This window comes from Silurus aristotelis, assembly GCF_946808225.1.
Source record: "Silurus aristotelis genome assembly, chromosome: 29".
Taxonomy (NCBI): domain Eukaryota; kingdom Metazoa; phylum Chordata; class Actinopteri; order Siluriformes; family Siluridae; genus Silurus; species Silurus aristotelis.
The window spans coordinates 11,279,296-11,300,454 of record NC_139602.1 but is presented as its reverse complement, the minus strand read 5'-3'; the positions used below and the strand labels follow the sequence as shown (position 1 = coordinate 11,300,454).

The window sequence follows — 21,159 nt, the reverse complement described above, 5'->3', positions numbered from 1 at the left end:
ACAGCACATGTGGGACGTCATCAGAGTGCTCTTTGTGTGCTTTGTGTACAGTTCACACAGATCATACTCATCTTCAGACTTCAGCACCTCTCTTCTCTAACTTTTTTCACCAGCTGCAAACTAGAAAGAAGTGGGTGATGATCACTGCTGTTACTACACACACACACACACACACACACACACACACACACACACACACACACACACACACACACACACACTTACCTGACCTACTGGTGTACTAGTGTCCTAGGTGAAGTTCTCTCCTGGATCTCCCTCACTGTAGCTGCAGCAGCTGAGGTTCATGGCATGTGCTGCCTTTGTTGTATATACAGTACCACAAGCCCCTTCTTTAGCTCCTCAAGGAAGAAGCGCCTCTTGTACAGCTTTGATGCACATAAGAATTGTGAACATGGCTTTCTTCTAGATTAGTTATATTTCGGGGAATAATTTTCTGTATTGAGTTGGGCATGACCAGCTCAAAAGCTCTATGTTTTCCGCAGACAGTTTTGCCTGATGCATATATCTGTATGAACACCACTGTATTTCACAATGTTTTTGACGTGAATGTCCTGCGTAGAGGAATATAAATAGCAGTTTTCCTCATTTGGGTCAGAATCAGAATCGTCACGCTCAGAATTGACCTCCAGATGGTCTTCATCTTCAGACACATCCTCCTCTATTTCACTGTGATGATTGAGGCTTGTCACACATTTACTTCTGCTGCTGATTGTGTAAAGCTCTGACAGAGTATTAAACAGAGGGTAATGTTGTAGAACGTCCATGCAGAGAATCTGTATAAATCTTTTTCTCCCCTGCCAAGTGTCCACTCAGTGAGTGTGAAGTTTGCTACTGGAAACTCCTGTCAAAAGTCACCTGCATTTTTACACGTTACAGATGGGGTCAGGAGAATAGGGTGTGTGTGTGTGTGTGTGAGAGAGAGAGACTGGGGTGAAATATGTCTCACAGTTGCAAAGGTACAAATATTATTTGACACCCCTTTGTGTCTTCGACTAAACAGTATCTATGTGATGTAAACATGGAGGTGTGGGTTGCAAATATGTACAATTAATTATATATATATAAAATATGTTTTTACTTTAAAATGGGTCAATTTGACCCACAAAAAACCCACAAAAGGGTTAAACAATGTTCTATTATCATATTATTTCTTCTGATTAAAGTCTGATTAAACAGGCGGACGTGTCACGTGACCAGACGACGTGGCTTTCTCACTTCCCCATATCGCTGTCGTAAAGCGCGCGACTCCCGGAAATAAACATTCATGTAAATAGTCAACAAGTCTCACGAGTTCCCGAAACCGCGCGCACACGCACGCACGCACGCGCACGCACTCTGAGGCTGCTGGTTCCACGCGAGAGAGTTAACGAGGTATGTAGAGTTTAACAGATCACTAATTATGTGCAGTTTATAAGATTCTGAGACTTAAAAACGGCATCGTTTTCTCCTTTTACTCCACTGTGTGATCTAATGCTATAAGGAAGTGAGTTGCACTGGTTGAGTACACATGGTGTTCCTGTTCAGTGTGTGTGTGTGTGTGTGTGTGTGTGTGTGTGTGTGTGTGTGTGTGTGTGTGTGGGTGTGTGTGTGTGTGTGTGTGTGTGTGTGTGTGTGTGTGTGTGTGTGTGTGTGTGTGTGTGTGTGTGTGTGTGTGGGTGAAGTCTGGATTAATGTGGTGTTCAGGGTTTAATATTCTTTACTGCACTCATATTATTACATTTATACTGGTTTATTTTTGTGGTGTTTTTTGTTTTTGTTTATCTGATATACACACACTGATCAGGCATGACATTATGACATTATAACATTGACATTATGACAATATGAAGAACACTGATGATCTTCATCATGGTACCTGTTCGTGGGTGGATTTATGTATTGGGCAGCAGGTGAACATTGTTGTGTTAAGATGAACCTCACACTGGTTCTCTAAACACATTCCTATGTTCTCTGTTCAGTGTCTATAGGATCTTTACGATGTGAGTATGTAAGGTAAACGGAATGTCTTTGTCTGCGCTCACACATCTCCGGTTACTATGTCTTCTTACCCAATGTGTGTGTCAAGTCAAGTCAAGTCCAGTTTACTTCTATTGCAATTTTCACAACAGACATTGTCTCAAAGCAGCTTAACAGAAATCAACAGTTAAGGTGAATGTTGTGAATTTATCCCAGATGAGGAGCCGTGGTGACTGTGTGTGTGTGTGTGTGTGTGTGTGTGTGTGTGTGTGTGTGTGTGTGTGTGTGTGTGTGTGTGTAATAGGGCTGCAGCTATCGATTATTTTAGTAATTGTGTTGTACCGATTATTTCATTGATTAATCGAGTAATCAGATAAGAAGTACCTTTTCTTTATTAAAGCACAATTCTAAATATAGACGGGTCTCTTAAAATAAACAATAATTAATTTTTTCCTTTTTTAGAAAAATTTCCATTCTTATTGCTGAAGGTGTACAATAACATCAGTATTTTCACGCCCTTTGATTGGACGGTCAGAGAGCGTCACTAGTCAGAGCTCACAACATGCATCTGTAGGAAACTGCAACTCCAATATATTCATGTGGATTTAATCACTTTTTGTTGATTTCAAAAACAACTGACCGAGGAGAATAAACTGATTTGGTCGCAGATACACTTGCAAGGACATCCACAACACAGAATGTTCAAGAAAAGCTGGACATTGTGGAGAAACAGTTGAAAACGGTTATTAAGCTTTTTTATGAATTGTTTTCTTTCCTGTAGTATAAAAAAACACTCAATTTGCTTTCATTTAAAATGCAGAAAAATGTAATAAGGTGAATATCGATGCTCCTGCTGGAGATGATGTGTGTGTGTGTGTGTGTGTGATGAGGTGAATATCGAGGCTCCTGGTGGAGATGATGTGTGTGTGTGTGTGTGTGTGTGTGATGAGGTGAATATCGAGGCTCCTGGTGGAGATGATGTGTGTGGAGGTGCAGTTGTGGCTCCAGTGAAAGAAGACTTGTTGAATTGTGTTTCTTGTTTTAGTGATGACGTTCTCTCACACTGTGTGTGATGTGTGTGATGCAGCGCTCTGCTCTTCTGCACTTCTCTATAAAACTGATGGGTTCTATAGATGTGGCATCATAATGGTGGAACTAAGAAGTGGACTGGTTCATCACTGGTTTGTGTGTAAAATGTGTGAATAGATACACATAAATACATGTTCATACATGTTTGTGAAAATGTTTTTGGGACTGTACTGTGTTTTTCTACATAATGTGTAATATAATATTTTGAGTGGTTTGTCGTTAGTACGATTCTACTGCTGTGTTTTGCAGCTTGATCAGGATGTTTTGGAAATTATTCCACAGATAGCATCTTTGTTTTCACTGCTATTTAAGGTAGTTTCATAGAAGACGATGAGGAGAATGATGCAATTTTCTAGAATAAGTGGCCTGCTGTGCTCACTGTTTGGTATGGCGGTGTAGGTGGTTTGCCATTTTGCCGTCCCATATGTAACTGTGGTATAGACTACCTTCTGTTATAATATATACTGTTTGATTCTGACTCTACTGTATGCTTTCTAATGTCTGATTAAAAACCTGAAGAACGTGAATTATGTTTGCTCCATATGTGTCGTGGACTAAACCGATTTATTAAATGGCAAAACAATTAGCTTCAGTGCTATTACCTGGCCAGCTGATAATGATTAAAGTTCACCCGCATGGTTCTTCCCTTTCCTCTTTTGCTCTTTGTTCCTCTTCCAGCCTGAAGCTTCTGTGTGACTCAGTGTGAGGGAGAGCGAGCAGCACTAAAACAGGACACCGACTGTGAAACGCAGCGAGACACACAGCGAGTGCGAGATGGAGGAAGCGTACACGGCTTTGTATCAGGAGTTCCTCCGTCTGCAGTTACTGTGTCTAAAACAGGCTGAAATGTTACGACACCTCACCGAGGCGCTGAGACGACAACAAGGTATGTTCACATCCAGGACTCTGACTCAGCGCTTACTAATATAAACACAGCTCGGGTTTTCAGCATGGACCAGATACAGGATAGAGAGCTGAAACAAGTAATTAATCATTATCTAGAAATAAGCACACTTGACTGGAGTAATAAAATAAAAGTAAATAAACTAAGGCACAGTGTACCAAGGGTTAAAAAAAATTGTGTAATGTTTCAGCATTGAGAAATAAAACCCTGCCTCGTTTAATTAGCACTGGCAGACATATAGGCCACGCCTCCTTTACTTGCACTGATACACAAAGGCCACGCCTCCTGCACTATGATACACAGAGGCCACGCCTCCTTCACTATGATACACAGAGGCCGCACCTCCTTCACTATGAAACACAAAGGCCACACCTCCTTCAATTGTACTGATACACAGAGGCCAGGCCTCCTTCACTATTATACACAGAGGCCATGCCTCCTTCACTATGATACACAAAGGCCACACCTCCTTCACTGGGACTGATAGAGGGCATGCCTCCTTCACTATGATACGCTGAGGCCACGCATCCTTCGTAATGATACACATAGGCCACGCCTTCTTCACTATGATACACCGAGGCCACGCCTCCTTCACTATACTACACAAAGGCCACACCTCCTTCACTGGGACTGATAGAGGGCATGTCTCCTTCACTATGATGCACCGAGGCCACGCCTTCTTCACTATGATACACAGAGGCCACGCCTCCTTCTTCATGATACACAGAGGCCATGCCTCCTTTACTATAATACACAAAGGCCACACCTCCTTCACTGGGACTGATAGAGGGCATGTCTTCTTTACTATGATGCACCGAGGCCACGCCTTCTTCACTATGATACACAGAGGCCACGCCTCCTTCTTCATGATACACAGAGGCCATGCCTCCTTTACTATAATACACAAAGGCCACACCTCCTTCACTGGGACTGATAGAGGGCATGTCTCCTTTACTATGATGCACCGAGGCCACGCCTTCTTCACTATGATACACAGAGGCCACGCCTCCTTCATTTTAAATTCTTTTGCTCTCACTCAGGTGTGACTCCTGTCTTTAATGGGAATTTTGAGGACTTGTATTCGGAGACGGTTCCGTGCAGTCGTGATGGACTGGGGATGTTCACCCACACAGAGGACCGAGCACAAGCAGCTCAACTACACAAACAAGATGCTCACACACACGTCCCTGCTGCTCAAACTCACCAAACACACACTTTAGCTTTAAACCCTACCGGTATCACAGGTATCTCTGACTTTTACACTCATTATGTTGTTGCACGTCTTCTTTCACATTATCGTCCTGACAAATAGTGAACTTGTTTTCTTCACTCTTGCATTGGTGTGTGTGTGTGTGTGTGTGTGGTTTGTGTTTCAGGTGATCCTGGGGTTTCCCCGCTTGCTGGAGATTTGAACAGACTGCACCTGGAGCCTGTGCAGAAGAAGGTGGAGGTGGACGGAGTGGCGTCAGCGTCGGGACGAATCGAGAACGAGGGGCACAGTATCATGGATGAGTTACGACAGGTCGAGCATAACTGGTACAGCAGCCAAACATCAAAGCAACTGGTAAATCATCACATCTTTATACTTCAATATCACTGCCTACACCTAGCTAACAAACAAATTCCAGGGTTTTACATTTGACCTTTAAATATAGTTCTCTGTAAAAGGAAACCTTCTGTAGGCCTCTTCATGGAACCATTAAGGGTTTCCTGGAGATGGTGAAGTTAAAGAACTGTACAACCTTCTTAACTTGGTTCCTTTTTTGTTTCTCAAGGAGAATTTGTTCCTCAGCGAAAGGAACGACATTAATTTAGATTTCTAAGTGTGTATTATTCAGTGCCTAACACAAAGCACTCAAAAATGGTTCTTTAGATAGATCTCAAGAACCTTTGAGGCCACCCTTTAGGTGAACAAATAATGTGTGGGTTCCCAAGCGTTTGTGCATTGACTGTGGTAATGGTGCTGTGTGCTGCAGCGGCCGTGGTCCTCATCGTTCCTGACCAGTACGATGATGAGCGAGGCGGGTGGGATTCTGATGTCCCGCGTCACGCTGAACTCCCGAGTTTGCGAGTTCTGTCATGCCGTGTTCCCCGGACACACCACCACCAGGGGGGAGTTCCTCCGCCATCTCACCACACACATCTCCTGACGACGTACATGACATGAGCACGTATACAACGTACACGAGACTGTTTACTTTAAACACACAACGGCGAGAAGTTTTGCTGCGCAGACATTCAGTGTTTGAGAAGAAAATTCTCGAATAACTCGGATGTAAAATTCTAAATATATAAATATATATACACTGTATTTAAAGCTTAGCTAAATACCTACGTGCATATATTTGCGTGAAGAAATAATACTATTCAATTGTTACACTGAACTAATGTACTGAAGTGTGAAGTACGGGTTCTTTCTGCATTAAACCAGTTCGAATACTACTGTAGATCTCACTGGAGGTTAGTTCCTGCTCTTGTGTGTTTCTGAGATCTCTAAATATAAAGGTTATTGCTCACAAAAGCCTGATATCTGTGTCTGTTTATACTGTAATTCCCCTTCCACCAATCACAGTGCTATTGAATTCTCTCTGTGTGTGTGTGTGTGTGTGTGTGTGTGTGTGTGTGTGTGTGTGTGTGTGTGTGTGTGTGTGTGTGTGTGTGTGTGTGTATAAATATACACGAGGTCGTATCAAAATATTTTGAGATTCGTTTTGTAACACGCCAACAGATGGCAGCACAAGGCTGCACGCACAGTTACAGGGAGCACCGACCTTTCATAAGTCAGTGTGCCGAAAGACCAGGTCCCTTGTGCATCCGGAGCTGTGCAACTGATGCTGTTCTGACCATGTGCGCACCCTGTCACCCTGCTCTCCTCACACGTGAGCTCCTCACTTCTACACCCACCCAGATTTGGCTTCTGTGAACTTGGCCCTCTTCCTGAAGATGTAGCTGAAAGGTCGCTGTTTTCACACCATTGCGGAGATCGGCACGAATTGCAGAAGGTGCTCGATACGCTTCGGAAGGAAGACTTCCACGTTCCAGAAGTGCAAGAAGACGATTTTGAAGATGGTAGTGTAGAAACGGAGATATATAAAAGTTTTTTCTTGTAAACAGAGATAGTTAAGAAACTTTTTGATACCACGTCATATTATTTATATATATATATACATATATATATATATATATATATATATATATATATATATATATATATATATATATATAAACTTATCACCATTAATATAGTAACAGGGTGTGTGTAATCTTTTCTATAGGGAGACATTTCTTTAAACAGTCCGTGGTAATGCTGTAAATTAATTTTTAAATCTTTAGGACAGTAGTTCATGTTTGTTAGTATATTTCTCAGTAACATAAGCTGTTTTTTTTTTTTGTCATATCAACTTCAAAAAGGTGTTGTCATGTAAAAGAATAAAACACTTGTTGTTGGAATATAATGAACGTTTGCTTTGTATCATAACACAACCCTGCTGTTGATTATTTTCCAGCACAACATGCAGTGTTTTGTAACTTTTTTCCTCCTTTTTTCTTGCTCAATGATTTCCATATTCTACAGTAGATAATGCATCATGCTGTTGTCCCTTCAAACTCCAGCACGGCCATGACGTCTCTACAGGCCACTCAGGGAGATCGCTATATTTAGCGCTGCATCTTCCGGTGAACAGAGATCGAGCTCGCTGCAGCTCAGCCACGCTGAAAATTCCATAAATACCCATTTTGTCATCTGTGATCGAAATAATGCCATATTTAGCCCAGGTCAAGATGAAGTTCCTGTTTAATTTCCCTCGTTACGTCAAGCCGTTGACTCGATACTGAAAATCCATTTCAGTATTAAAATGAATTTATTTTCCCCTGTAAAATGTGTTTGCTGTGTAAAGTTTGCTAACAAGTCTCTAGTTTAGCCTCGTGCTAAGCATCACGCGTATTAGCTTGTTATGCTACAGTTTTACCTCAAAATTATATCAGGAATGGTCTGAAATCTCATTTTTCATCTAGTTGTATGTAAAATGTTCTTGAGTAATATTACCCTCAAGTATTTGATGCATTTCCAGTGAAATTCTAGATGAAAATACACCCATATTGGCTATAGATTTGAAGTAAATATGGTTCTACATGTGATTGTTGGTATTTTTCCACTTTGTATTGCGAATCTGGTCATTTTCATGATAATAGGCGGTTGTAGATTTGTACTTGTGGAGATCGAGCAATATAAACCTAGCAAATGACTGAGCTAGCTAGTTCAAAGTTATACACACTAGAAACTAGACAAAAATACCAACTTTTTCCCTCAGAAGTTTTTTGTAAATAACTCTGTATGATTGTAAAGATGGTGTAAGTACACTTCGCATCGCTTGCTAACCAAACTCACCATGTTGACAAAGGATTCGAGCCATAAATGATTCAACATGCAGCCCCCAAATAAGGAAACACAAAAACAATCAATAAACAATAAAATACCATTTATTGAGAATATTAAAAAATAAATTATCTGATGCCAGTGAGACAACATTGATTTCTACTGTGAGATGCATTAACACACATGACCTACTGGATGATCCTGTCCTCATGACAAATAGGAATTTTAATCTAGATTGCTTTCTACCTCACAAACTAATATCCTGTACTTTTATTTTAACTACAGCTCGTACGCTTATGTTCTATATAAGTTCAGTATGTTAGTGTTAAGAGTTTTAAATTAAACCACATTTTTAAAAAAAGGTTTCCTTTGAACCGCTTCCCGCTCTGATTTCACACTCGGAGCGAATCCGATTCAGCACAGAATCAGCAGTCGGTACATTTTCGCCACGTTGTGTCTTTTAACTAAAGTTACATGCCATTAATCAGGAGACGGAAACGGACCTACAGTTACGGCTGCGTTACTGATGCACAGCAACAAAAGTATGCCAGATATTTACAAGAAATGTAAATTCTCCTTCCTGCTTCTTGTCCAGAGTTCAGCACATGACAGGCACAAAGTGCATTCTGGGTAATAGGGTACATGATTTACACACAGGCCTAATGCACTGTAGGAGTATGCTTTTTTTTTTTTTTTTTTGCTGTTACACTCTCTAATGCACGATCAATACCAATATCATTATTAATGTGGCCTACGGGACGACTGATATATTAAGAATCGATTAAAATCGGTACAGTGTCTGTTGTTTAACACACTATACAATTAAAACCGAAAAGTTAGTTCCGTGGAAAGAGAGGTGTCAGTCATTTTAAAAAGGGGGCGTGGTCTTTAAGTCTCTCCTAATAAAGGAGGTGTGGTTTCCAAGCCTGCTAGACTTAAAAAAACCATGGACTCTTTGTTTATGTCCCAGTATGAAGATGTTTCCTTGCAGTGTATCAGTCTCGGAAAAAGGTGTGGTCTTTTTTTTGTCCCAGTGATTGTGTCAGTCCAAAGAAAGGAGGTGTGGCTTCTGAGTCAGTCTCAGTGATGGAGGTGTAGCCTCTTTTCCAATCAGTCCAATTAAAGGAGGTGTGGCCTCGATATCCGTCAGTCCAAAATCAGGGAGTGTGGTCTCTGTATCTGTAAAACTATTCATAATAGGTTTGGCCTCTGTGAATATGATCAGTCAAATGAAATGCTGCATTATTTCAGTATTAATGTGTGTGTGTTCGTCTCATAACGATTACAGTATTGCAGTGTTGCAGCAAAACAGCTTTAAATTGTATGTAATCATAGATGATTCATTTTATACAGCGACCTGAGAATTCACTTAACTGTACTGAACTCTGACCTTTCAGAACCAAATCTGATCTACAACACACATCTTCATCCAGCCAATGACCCATAACAGAAGAACGGTCTGACACTGGATGTTCTGACATCCTATTTATTCCAACCTGTGGTGTGCTAACTACATGAGACAGTTTTGGGAAAGTGGGTGTGGAAATCTCTGAAGAGTTCAAATCGTATGAGACCTGAGTAGGGCAGCAAGGCAACTTCTGGCTCCTGCTGGTGTTCCTTCTTAAGGGTCGTCTTTGGTACTGGCAGGACTGCTGTTCTGGTGGGACGCGTTTAAGCCTCGTCTGTCTGATGCTCGGCCCTCTGGCTCTGGGAGAAGGAGATAGAGAAGGAGGAGAAATAACTTTTACACATTGTCCTTTACAAAGATAGATTTTGTCCGAAACGTAAAATGAACAAAACAAAAGTGATAGCTTGAAATGCTAAGCACGTTAAAAAAACGAACTGTGGAAACAGAAAATACACTCTTCTTTGGGGAGCTCGAATTTTTTGCAGTTCCACACAAATAGTCATTAGACAACATAAAAAAGCATAGATCTCTTTATATCATAAATATGTCCATTCGTAAGCCACCCCCCTTCCTCCTGTAAACCTGAGCTGCTTGAAGCTAATTTGCATATTAGATCCTGATTGGCTGTTTTTTAGTATCATGCAGTAATTATTGCCTGCTTTCAGGATGCATTAAAAGTTGTGCAAGTTTTCACATTTAGTCTGCATGTTCAATCAGATTCGGTCTTTAAAGTTTTTTATTATGCAGATATTTAATCAGCTTTTCTAATCTCGGCACTTCCTCATAGCATCGTGAACGTAGAACAATATGACTGAAATTCTATAGAAGAGCCTACTTCCTTTTTTCTAGTCACGTATTGTGTACCCTGAAGGTAAAAAAAAAAAAAGAAGCGAAAGATGGTGAGATGTGACTTTGTTATAGGGTTTTGGTTATTTTGTCCTCTCTGTTCTTCTTATGCATTATAATCGATAATCGTCACAGATGTGATTAGTGTGTAAAGTAGAGGTTGACCAATTAATCTGCACTGATAGTTGATTGATGGAATTATCGGCTATTGGCAAAACTCCATACCGATAGTTTTTCCGGGTTTCCATGCCGCTGTCATTGCGAGAGCGGCCTCTAGAGGCGAATAAATGACATCACGTGCTGTTTGTTTTTACACTGGAGACTGCGCGATGCTCGGAGAACGCTGTTATATTTATTATTTAATAATCATATAATTATATTTATTGGTTACTAATTTATTTATTTACTAATTTATTTAGCAATCTTAGTAATAAAGTTCAGTAATATTTTTACATGGAGTGATGTTTTTTTTATTTTTTTTTATCTGATATCCATTTTAAAGACTATCGAATGATTTATCGGTTATCGGCAAGTATGATCCAGCCTAGCAATCGCTATTGTTAAAATCCACCATCAATTGACGTCTGGTTATTAAGCATTTGTTAAAGGCAGAGTAAATGCTGGGTATTAGTTATATGACTAAGTATTATCCGAAAAAGCTGCTGCAATGGAGTGTAAATCAAAATAAATCAGAAAAAGGAGGAAAATTTAAACCACGCCTTAGTAACTGCCCCTCTCCGAAACCTTACAGCCTCTAGAAAGATGATTAATACAAGTTTAAATATATTGTATAGCATCAGATACAGAAATACAGATAAGAATAAAAAGAAAACAAAACAAATTCAGTGTCCCTAATCTGCTCGTGATAATCCTGAACCGCTGCATGGATCATACGTATGTTATGGGGTGGGATTAAGAGTCGTCAATCAAAACTCTTTCCAGTGTCCAAAGTAACCCAAACCAATCCTGTGGTGTTGTGTAAGACCGTGTGGAGGGAGAGAGAGGACGAGCGAGAGAGGTTCACTGATTGACAGCCAGAGTGAAACTACGTGAAGGTGGTTTGCGTCTTTTTTTGTATTTTTGTGTGCTTTTGAGCGTAAAAGTAAGAGATATGTCGAATTTTAAGTAGGCATGTTACCAAGCTCATCTTTTCCTCATTAAGCTTAAGGGAGGAAAAGAGGAGGAAATAAAAGAGACTGCACCCTTTCCCTGCCCACGCGTTTTATTTTTACTCTGTCTTTCTATGAGTCAATGCGACGCCCTTCTCACTCCAGCCCACTCGTTCGCCCCCACTCTCTCCTCATCCATCCATCCCGCCCTCTGCTCACACATTTCTCATGAGCTTTGACGTCAGAGAGGCAGGGGGGAGCTCCAATTTACCGCCCACACGCTACTTCCTGTGGCCCCAGCCGCCCATGCAGCATTCTCTCTCTCTCTCTCTCTCTCTCTCTCTCTCTCTCTCTCTCTCTCTCCCTCTCTCCCTCTCTGTTGCTTCCTCTCCCCCTCCACCCCATGGTGACATCGCATTACAAAGGCGTTTGCATCTCAAAAGGCTGCAGTTTTAATGTAAGCTCTCACTGTTCCTGCTGAACTGTAGCCTAAAGAATAGTTTCACACATATTTAAAGCTTCTTTGTTGCTCAACAATAATTTCTCTTCACTCAAAATGCAAAATGTTTTATAAAAATCCGTGTAGGACACCAAACTTGTGTTCTATTCGACGCGTAGTCGAATGTGAGTAAGAGAAACAAGTGAGAAATGTGAGAAACAGCAGCGGATCGTGGCGTACGGGCGTGGCCGGATATTCTCATGAGCGTGCTTGATTGACAGCGCTCTGTCTGAGAGCCTGCATGTGATGCTACGCCGCATCGTTTAGTGATAACTTTCAGCGCTTGCTTAACATATTCGTTTTCGGTTGCTGGTTTGATTATGCTAACTAGCTAAACTCTCCAGCAGGAAGTGAATTGGTCTTCTTTTGTTTTTAGATTTTGTTTTTAGTTTTGTTTTGTGTCTTTGCTAGGTTAGCTATCTCCAGCCAATTCGCTGTGACCTACTTGTTTGCATTTTCTTGCTAAGTTAGCTTTGCTTTTGTTTGCTAGCTATGCTTATATTAGTTTGACTGTGGGTGGAGTCTACACAAGCCACGCCCACTCTGCATTAAAAACAGAATGTAAGTCCACCAGATGGAGATCTGTCATCCGTCTGTTTTTATTTATTATTATCAGTGAAACAGAACTAATATCATGTAGAACAGAATTCACCTGAAGTCTGTCTCTTCTCTGACCCTAGGCTGACCTTGGCAGCGTGGTCACGTGACACCATTCTAGCCAATCGTAGGCCCTCGTCCATGAGCGTTTGCTGCATGAGCTGGCGACTCCAGGTGACTGGGCCGATGGTGTCGGCGAGGGGGCGGGGGGATGACGAGGGGAGAGAGTGAGGCCCTACATCTATCAGGACACACACACACACAGACAGAATGACGCTCTCACACACGACACACACACACACAAACTACAGCTCATCAACACGATTATTGTTCATCACAAACGGATGGCGGACGTGATCTTTTACAGAAAAAACAACATGAAATATATAAGACAGTGACGTATCTGAGTAGACGTTCTGGACATTAACCGGACATGTGCTGAGAATGTGTTAATACCGTATATAATCACAGCATTTTGCAAAAAAAACGCTGTTACCATGGAGACGGCACACTAGGAACATTTCGAAGTCGTCATTTTTTGCGCGTTGACGTCCTTTTGTCGTTACGTATAACTGATTAAAACGAATATCATCTCGGAAAATTTTATAGGCTTCAAAAAACGAATTTACACCTGAATTAAAGCAATATTAAAAGTTCTTCTAACTACCCTGACCAAAAAATATTCTAAGGTTGAATCATAAAAATAAATAAATACAATATTTTTAATCTGGGATAATATTTAATTCTTTTTCTACTTAGAAAACTATAAAAACAAACACATTTCGTGTTAAATACTAAACATTTGAAACTCCTCATATATCTAAAAACGAGGTTATTATGATCATCTTTATATTTATTTTTATCTTTTCATCAGGATTTGAATCTGTTTAATATAATATAGATATCAGCATATGCCTGGTCAGCGCAGTGAGATTTTCCTGCAAATTTGTCTTATTAAGAACGGAAAATGGTGAGGTGAGATTTTTACCGTGAGATAAACTGTCCAGACTTTCTCCTGATAGACTGTCCTCGTCTGCTGCAGACCTCACGCCGCCGTGAATTGCCCCGTCTGAGCTTTTCGGTCCACGTATGGGGATTAGAGCGTCTGAATCCATCACCTGAAGAGAAAAAGTTATTCAATCACAGGGCTGATATTATGATGATGATGATGATGATGATGATGATGAGGATGATGGTAAATCACCAGCAGACTATTTTTAGAAATGGGGGTTTGACATTTTGTATAATAATAATAATAATATAAATAATAATAATAATAGTAGTAATAATTAAAATAATAATAATAATAATAATAATTAAAATAATAATTAAAATAATAATAATAATAATAACAATAACAATAATAATAATAATAGAATGCACCGACCTCAAGTTTGATTCTTTTCGGAGCGCTGTTGTCTGAAAAGGAGTTGGTACAGTCCTCAGAGTTGGTCCTGAAACAACAGAGCATAACTATTATTATTATTATTATTATTATTATTATTATTATTATTATTATTATAACATTATTATTATTATTATTATTATTATTATTATTATTATTATTATTATTATTATTATAACATTATTATTATTATTATTATTATTATTATAACATTATTATTATTATTATTATTATTATTATTATTACAACATTATTATTATTGGGGTTTTTTAAATAAAAAAATGAGATTTTATGAACAAGTCAAAAACTAAACGTTTAGATGAAAATTTTATGAAATTTGATGTAAAAATTTTTATTTCGAATCCTGTGTCAACCCACAGCTATAATCTGCATCGGTTCCTGAAGCATTGTTTAGAATCGTTGTTGTTTGGTTCGGTTAATTATTCACATTTCGAGATTTGATGGAACGGCATCTCCTGACCTGCTGTGTTTCAGCGTGGAGGTGTAGGCGCATTCCCTCGCCACCTGCCGAGCCAGAGAGAACAGCTCCACCCGTCTCAGTAAGAGCGCGTTGTCGCGAATGCAGAACTGCGCCGCCGCTTCGTTGATGATCATCTGAGCGGGAAAGAGACAAACAGGGAATTGTGTTTATACACAAACTCTTAAAAGCGCAACAGCAATGTTTAGTTAATATCAATCTGTAGATCAGATATAAATATTATATACAAACGATTTGAAATGCCCCTATTTAATGGGCTTAATTTGCATATTAGGACCTGATTGGTTCTTATATATTATGATGCAATAACTAACCCAGTGTCATTTTTTGTAGTGTATTTGATTAGTGACACTTTCACACAAAGTTTCATGACGTTAGTCTGACTTCTCAAGGCTAGCTGCTCGTTCTTATTCATCACAGTTCTGATCCACAGCAATTTTATTAGTGTTCACGACCTCTGCGAACTTTTAAACTGTATTTTTATGTCCCATTACAGCAGCATTTGTGCAGCTCTTCTGGGTCTCCTGTGACACGTTACTCGAAATAAAATGTCCACAGTGTCTGATTCATCCCAGATGTATCTGATGAGCTGAGACGTGTTTGGTGCCTAAAGTTTGTCTTTGTTGCTAACAAAAAAATGAACGCTGATAGCTATTACGCAGCAAAATGAAACAAAATCAAGAATTCAACCCACATCTGTGACTTTAGTCTAATTATTTGAAGGTGTTTAAAGCTTAAAAAAACAAAGAAAAGGTTATAATCTATATGTAATCGTGTCAAATACCACGATCATCTCCACAATGTTGAGGAGATCATTAAACAATGCTGAACTGAAGGCTATAAGTTTCCGTTACGTGTGTTACCTCGTGGTGTGTCAGCTGCTTGCCCTCTCTCCTCTTGGAGTCGAAGCGGCCGTAGATGAGACTGTACTTGCGGATCTCCTCCTCTTTACTCTTGTCGTGTGCCTCCATGTTGAAAATGTGACCCACCGTCTTAGCCATCTTCTTATTCAGCCTGAGGAGACTCTTCACGTCGGCTGGGTCTGTGTGCGGCACCGTCCTGTACAGACGCTCCACGCTTTCCCCTACCGCCTTCACTGTGTCCAAATCCAGCTGTCCTCCGGGCCAAGGGGAAGAGGACGAGGAGGAAGATGTGGGAGGTGTCGAGGGACCTATGTTCCGGGAGTGGACCAAAAGAGGCAAAGGCGGACTTGGCTGGTCTTCCTCTGCTCCGACGCTCCCGTCTAATTCAGGACTAAGCCAGTGAGGCTCCATGGGGGACAGTTTGTCCCTGTAAAGATGATGGTCTGGTGGAAGCGGCGATGCCTGGGAGCACGGGCTTCTCGGGCTTCCGTTATCACGGAGTGGAGTCAGGCAGGCTCCCTGATCTTCCCGGTCACACGGGGACGCAGGCTGACCATTGCTTATGGACTTCCGCGAGCTCACGATGCTGTCGATTTTAAAAAGCGGGATTCCTCCTATGGCCGACGTCAGGGGTTGGTTGAAGACGGCTGGATTCGCAGCCCAGTCGCGCAGGGCTTTCTGCAAGCGCCGCACGTGCAGGGGTTTCGTCGCCATCCCAACCAGAGCCATGATCTCGAGGAACTCCTCTTCTCCAGCCTCGCACAGCTGCTGCACGTCATCGCCGCCCTGCTGGATGAAGGTGTCGTAGTACATCAGAAGGTTGGCCCTCTGCAGCACACGATACAGCTGCAGCTCACCCAGCGTCCGTGGCACAGACATCGTCCTGCGGTTTTGCTGTCAGTGCATAAACACGACAACCAAAAGCAACGTCAGTCAAAAAGCTGCAAAACAGACCGTCCATTCTTTCAAAAGTGAATTTCTTGTGGAAGTGAATTTTATACTGATTTTGCTGATGTTGTCTACGATCTCAGACTTCTTGCCCTGTTTGTTTTCACTTACCTACATAAATATTTAAGAATTCTCAACAATATAGTTACATCTTGTAGATCAAAAAGGAAAATAAAATGACCACAGTTTCTGCTTTGACAATAAAAGGAAATAAAACAGAATGAAGGCTGGTTTATATTGTAAATATAATTGTAAATATTTCTAAGCTTATTTCAGGGCCCAAAAAAAACCTGCCTGAACAGACAAAAGAGATCCAGTGCATATATTTCTAAACATTTTACAGTCAGATTATTTGCTGGTAACAAAAAGTTATTATCTATGGTCATCCCACGGCCCCGCCCACTCCCACCATCGATGTCGCTCTGAATGCCTCTGAATTCAACCTTTACTCTTTATAAATGTCCATACGAGTGGGTGCAGTTAAAGCGCGCATCGGAGATCATGTGCGATAATCTACAGCTATTGGGAAAGTACAGTTCATCTGGAGATCAGCCTTAAAAATGTCAATACTGAATAATCTGCAGTTTACTAAAGTGCTGGAATAAGTGACGGAATGGAGTGTTGATGTAACAATAATAACCAAAAGCTTCAAAAGTCACTGGAGTTTATTAATATTGTATAATAAAAACTATATTTTAAAACATGTTGTTTATTTTATTTTTTTAAATACCATGTCTCTTGTCTTTAAAAATACACTAAGAGCACAGCGAAGATGCCGAAAAAGAAAAAATCAGCACCTTCCCCCATTTACACGTACAGTACACAGCAACCCACATGCCCACATGACGTAGTTCGCTCCTTCTCACTGTTTTCTATATTTCTGACAAAAATCCTGTAAATACGCCTCAAATCTAGGAGTCAAATTGGACTTAATTCAACTCAAATAAAGCTGCCATATTCCTTAATCTCATGCATTCACCTACCTAGATCTAGGACTTACAGTTTCTGGGTTTTACAGTATAATTCCAGGTACATTCATAACACCTGTGAATTGTGTCTTTGTTTTAGAACAGATCACAAAAAGGGAAAGAAATGCGAGGAGTGTGGTACGAATCGATGTACAAACCCAAAGGTTAAATATATTACAATTAATCATAGATGTAACTGATTGGAATTCTTCTGCACAACTCTTTGTATAGGAAACGAGCTGCCTACTTTCTGATCCGAGGGGAAATGTTAGCACCAAGAGCCACTGCTTAGAATCGACATATTACATTTAGGCTGAATTAATTTCATTCCTCTGAACTGTCAGTTTTTGAGTCGTTTTATTCACTACCCAGGGATGCGTTCATGAATAAATATTTGTGTGAAATATTGCATTTAATCCAAATCTGAAATGTAGTGTGGAAAGTGTACAGTAAAGTAAGTGAATGGGACGTTTCTCATCCAAGTACGTATGTGATTGTTACAGCTGAGCTTGGGAACGTAGCATAATATAGTAATATGTGTTCTATGTAGTATGTGCCTAATACAGTTATAACGCACTTATCAATATGTTATTTATGTATTAAAAATTTTTTCATACATTCGAGCTGCAGGGTATGCTGGAGCTGTATTCCTGAGAAAAACAACAATATATATACACAAAAATGCTTATTATAAAATACATTTACACACACACACACACACACACACACACACACACACACACACACACATATATATATATATATATATATATATATATATATATATATATATATATATATATATATGTGTGTGTGTGTGTGTGTGTGTGTGTGTGTGTGTGTGTGTGTGTGTGTGTGTGTGTAAATGTATTTATAATAAGCATTTTTGTGTGCATGCCTGTTATGTTTATACACCTTATTACTAAGAGAAATTCCTTTTTAGGATCCCAAATGGTTACTTATTAAATCTAAACTGGTCACTCTGCAAACAAACAAACAAGCAAACAAACAAACAAACTAACTAACTAACTAACTAACAAACAAACAAACAGCACTCATTATTAACTATTAGAAAGCCTGGAAGGAAAGGAAACTTTTACAAAATATTAAGCCCTATACACAACACTTTAAGTAAATACAATACTTTGTAAATAATAAAATTATAAATTGTAAATATTTGTATAAATACTTTAAATACGTTTTTTGGGGGGGTTTAGATCCCTATTACTTCAATTGATTCAAAGGAGTCGTTCATAAGAATCGATTCTTTCCCAGCAAAAATACACAGCATTCCCCTGAACCCGCAAAAAAACATAAACAAAAAACAGACTAGAAAGGTGTCAAACATTTAATCCGGAATAATAAGAATAATTTCACATTTCCACTCGCATATATCTGAATTTGCTTCTCTTACCGTGTGGGACTCCAAAAAGAACCGATTCAGGATTCAGAGCCGGCGAATAGTGAGATTTCGAAACCCTGTTGGTTTTCCTCCTCGCCCTCTTCTCGGTTTCTTTCTCTGGAGCTAATCTCGGTAAGATACGTGTGTGGGGGGCTTTTTTTACAGAATAAATACGCGCCGCTTCATGTTTGCGTCCAAAACGAAGAAAAAAAGCAAATCGCCTCGAATAAGTCTGGGCTAATGCTCCGAGTTGAAGTGCGCATGCGCGCTGCAGGATCCCCGCATTATTATTATTTATATTGATATATTTATGTATATAAAAAAAATCCACTTGAGTGTAAACAGAGGGGAAATAAGACGGAGTGTTCGTGTCGGAGCGTCCGAGTCCCTGCCCTGCCTGGCTGCTTGTAGCTGGCAGGATCTGGGTTGTTAATGAGAGTCTTTTTGCTGCTGGTGTGGGCGAGAGAAGTGCGGGGGCGGACTGCGGCACGCCATCTGACCGAAAAAGAGCTTTCCTCTCCGGCTCCAGGCGCCTCACAGCCGGGGGAGGGGGGAAGGGGGTGGTTCGGGGTGGAGCGGACCGGACCGGACCGGGGTTCTCTCCGCGTTCATTTTCTCATTTCATTCATTTTTTAATTTGCATTGATGTGAATATTAAATACAGCAGTGTTCCACCAGAGCGCTCGCTCGGCAGGAGGAAAAGCTCCTCCACGGTCCGCTCATTACCGTATGTGGGCCGAATATTCACAGCGCTCGCGGATACAGATGGAGCGCTGCAACCGTTGCCATGGCGAGGAACGCCCCAAGTGGGCGGGGCCGAGCGAGTTCTTTCCGTCTGCGAAGATTCCACGCGTGACGCACGGCCCGAATGGTGGGATTCCCCACACCGTGACGTCAATGCGGCGCGAGCGAACGCGCGCGCGTGGCCAGGAGCCGTGCACGGGGCTTTCAGTCGCTTATATAATAATAATAATAACAATAATAATAATAATAATAATAATAATAATAATAATAATAATAATAATTAGCGCACTTTATTACATTTGGACATTAAAAATTAAAATAGATAGATAGATAGATAGATAGATAGATAGATAGATAGATAGATAGATAGATAGATAGATAGATAGATAGATAGATAGATAGATAAGTGCAGATAAATATGTAAATATATGTACAGCATGTAATGTAATATATATATATATATATATATATATATATATATATATATATATATATATATATATATATATATATATATATATATAAGTATGTAACTTAGATGTAGCTACACACGTGTTTTGCCAGTCAAACTTGTCTGTAACAGTTTCCCTCTGACCAACCAATCAGAGGACATATTCTGGGCCAGCTAGCTGCCCTGTGAGGAGAATCTGAAATCTGATTGGTTAAAGAAACAGCTATTTATTATAGAGACGATGGTAAAAAGTCCAGCAGTACAGACTCTGAAGGTTCTGAGCAGATTAGATTGACATGGCAGCACATAGAGGCTGAAATCTGATTGGACAAAACAATCTAACATCCACATCCACGTACTGGAAGCAGTGCAGCCGAGAGAAACGCTACGAGATGAAGAGAAGAAACTGATGGGAAGAAATTAATACAATTTCATGGATCAAATATTAGAATTTAGGTTGTAAATGTAAATCAGTGCTTCTGAGAGTGTTTAGAAAAATGTGCAGACACTGTTGTAAAGGTACAGAAGTAAAGGGTTATAAGTCTATCGCATTAAAAAGTGGAATAAACAAGTACACTAAATATATATATATGTAGATGTGAAATATTAGGCAGGATGTACAGTAAGGTGTATATATAGATAGACATAAAAAAAAAATATTAGCGCAGATGTATGTAAGGACCCGTATGTGTAGAGAATGAGAGGTTTATAAACATTGTATCTAGAACTGTACATAAGTTATATATATTTTTTAGCATATGTGCGTTTTTGCGGTGATCTAAAGGTGTAGTGTAGAGTTCAGTAGGGTGATTATGATGGTGGATGGAAAAAAGCCGGCTCTGAACCTACTGGTATTGTCATGTCCATACAAGTAACAAACACAAATGTTTGTGGTGCTGTAATTTGCATAGTTTTTCACTTTTATGACATTCTGACGACTTTCTGGCGTCTTCCTTTTATTTCGTCTACACAATTCAATTGAATTTAATTCATTTTTCTATAGCGCTTTTAACAATGGACATCGTCATTGACACGACAAAGCAGGGTCTAAAGCAGGGGCCCAGCGTTCGAAGGT

At 40.1% G+C, this 21,159-nt stretch overlaps 2 protein-coding genes across 5 annotated transcripts; one reads left to right on the top strand and one right to left on the bottom strand.

Annotated features, from left to right (window-relative positions):
• The first annotated feature begins 1,243 nt into the window (after positions 1–1,243).
• LOC310722949 (uncharacterized protein) lies at positions 1,244–6,557 on the top strand. The gene is made up of 5 exons (XM_083535766.1): positions 1,244–1,392; positions 3,745–3,952; positions 5,011–5,214; positions 5,347–5,599; positions 5,931–6,557. The coding sequence occupies exons 2-5, from the start codon at positions 3,841–3,843 to the stop codon at positions 6,118–6,120; spliced, it is 759 nt and encodes a 252-aa protein (XP_083391892.1). The 5' UTR covers positions 1,244–1,392; positions 3,745–3,840; the 3' UTR covers positions 6,121–6,557.
• Positions 6,558–8,431: 1,874 nt separating this feature from the next.
• Positions 8,432–19,622, bottom strand: nab2 (NGFI-A binding protein 2 (EGR1 binding protein 2)). 4 transcript variants are annotated; one of them, XR_014532383.1, is made up of 7 exons: positions 18,902–19,602; positions 15,572–16,465; positions 14,691–14,824; positions 14,192–14,258; positions 13,793–13,922; positions 10,448–13,045; positions 8,432–10,408 (listed from the first exon to the last, which is right to left on the bottom strand). XR_014532383.1 is itself a non-coding variant. In XM_083534911.1 (7 exons), exons 2-7 carry the CDS (start codon positions 16,448–16,450, stop codon positions 9,967–9,969), a joined length of 1,482 nt encoding a protein of 493 aa, XP_083391037.1. In that variant the 5' UTR covers positions 16,451–16,465; positions 18,902–19,602; the 3' UTR covers positions 8,432–9,966. The 4 variants fall into 4 exon arrangements, 3 of the variants coding, with proteins under 3 accessions (XP_083391037.1, XP_083391039.1, XP_083391038.1); XM_083534911.1 differs by having other exon boundaries at positions 8,432–10,052; positions 12,860–13,045; XM_083534912.1 differs by having other exon boundaries at positions 9,027–10,052; positions 12,860–13,045; positions 15,572–16,512; positions 18,902–19,040.
• Positions 19,623–21,159: the final 1,537 nt, after the last annotated feature.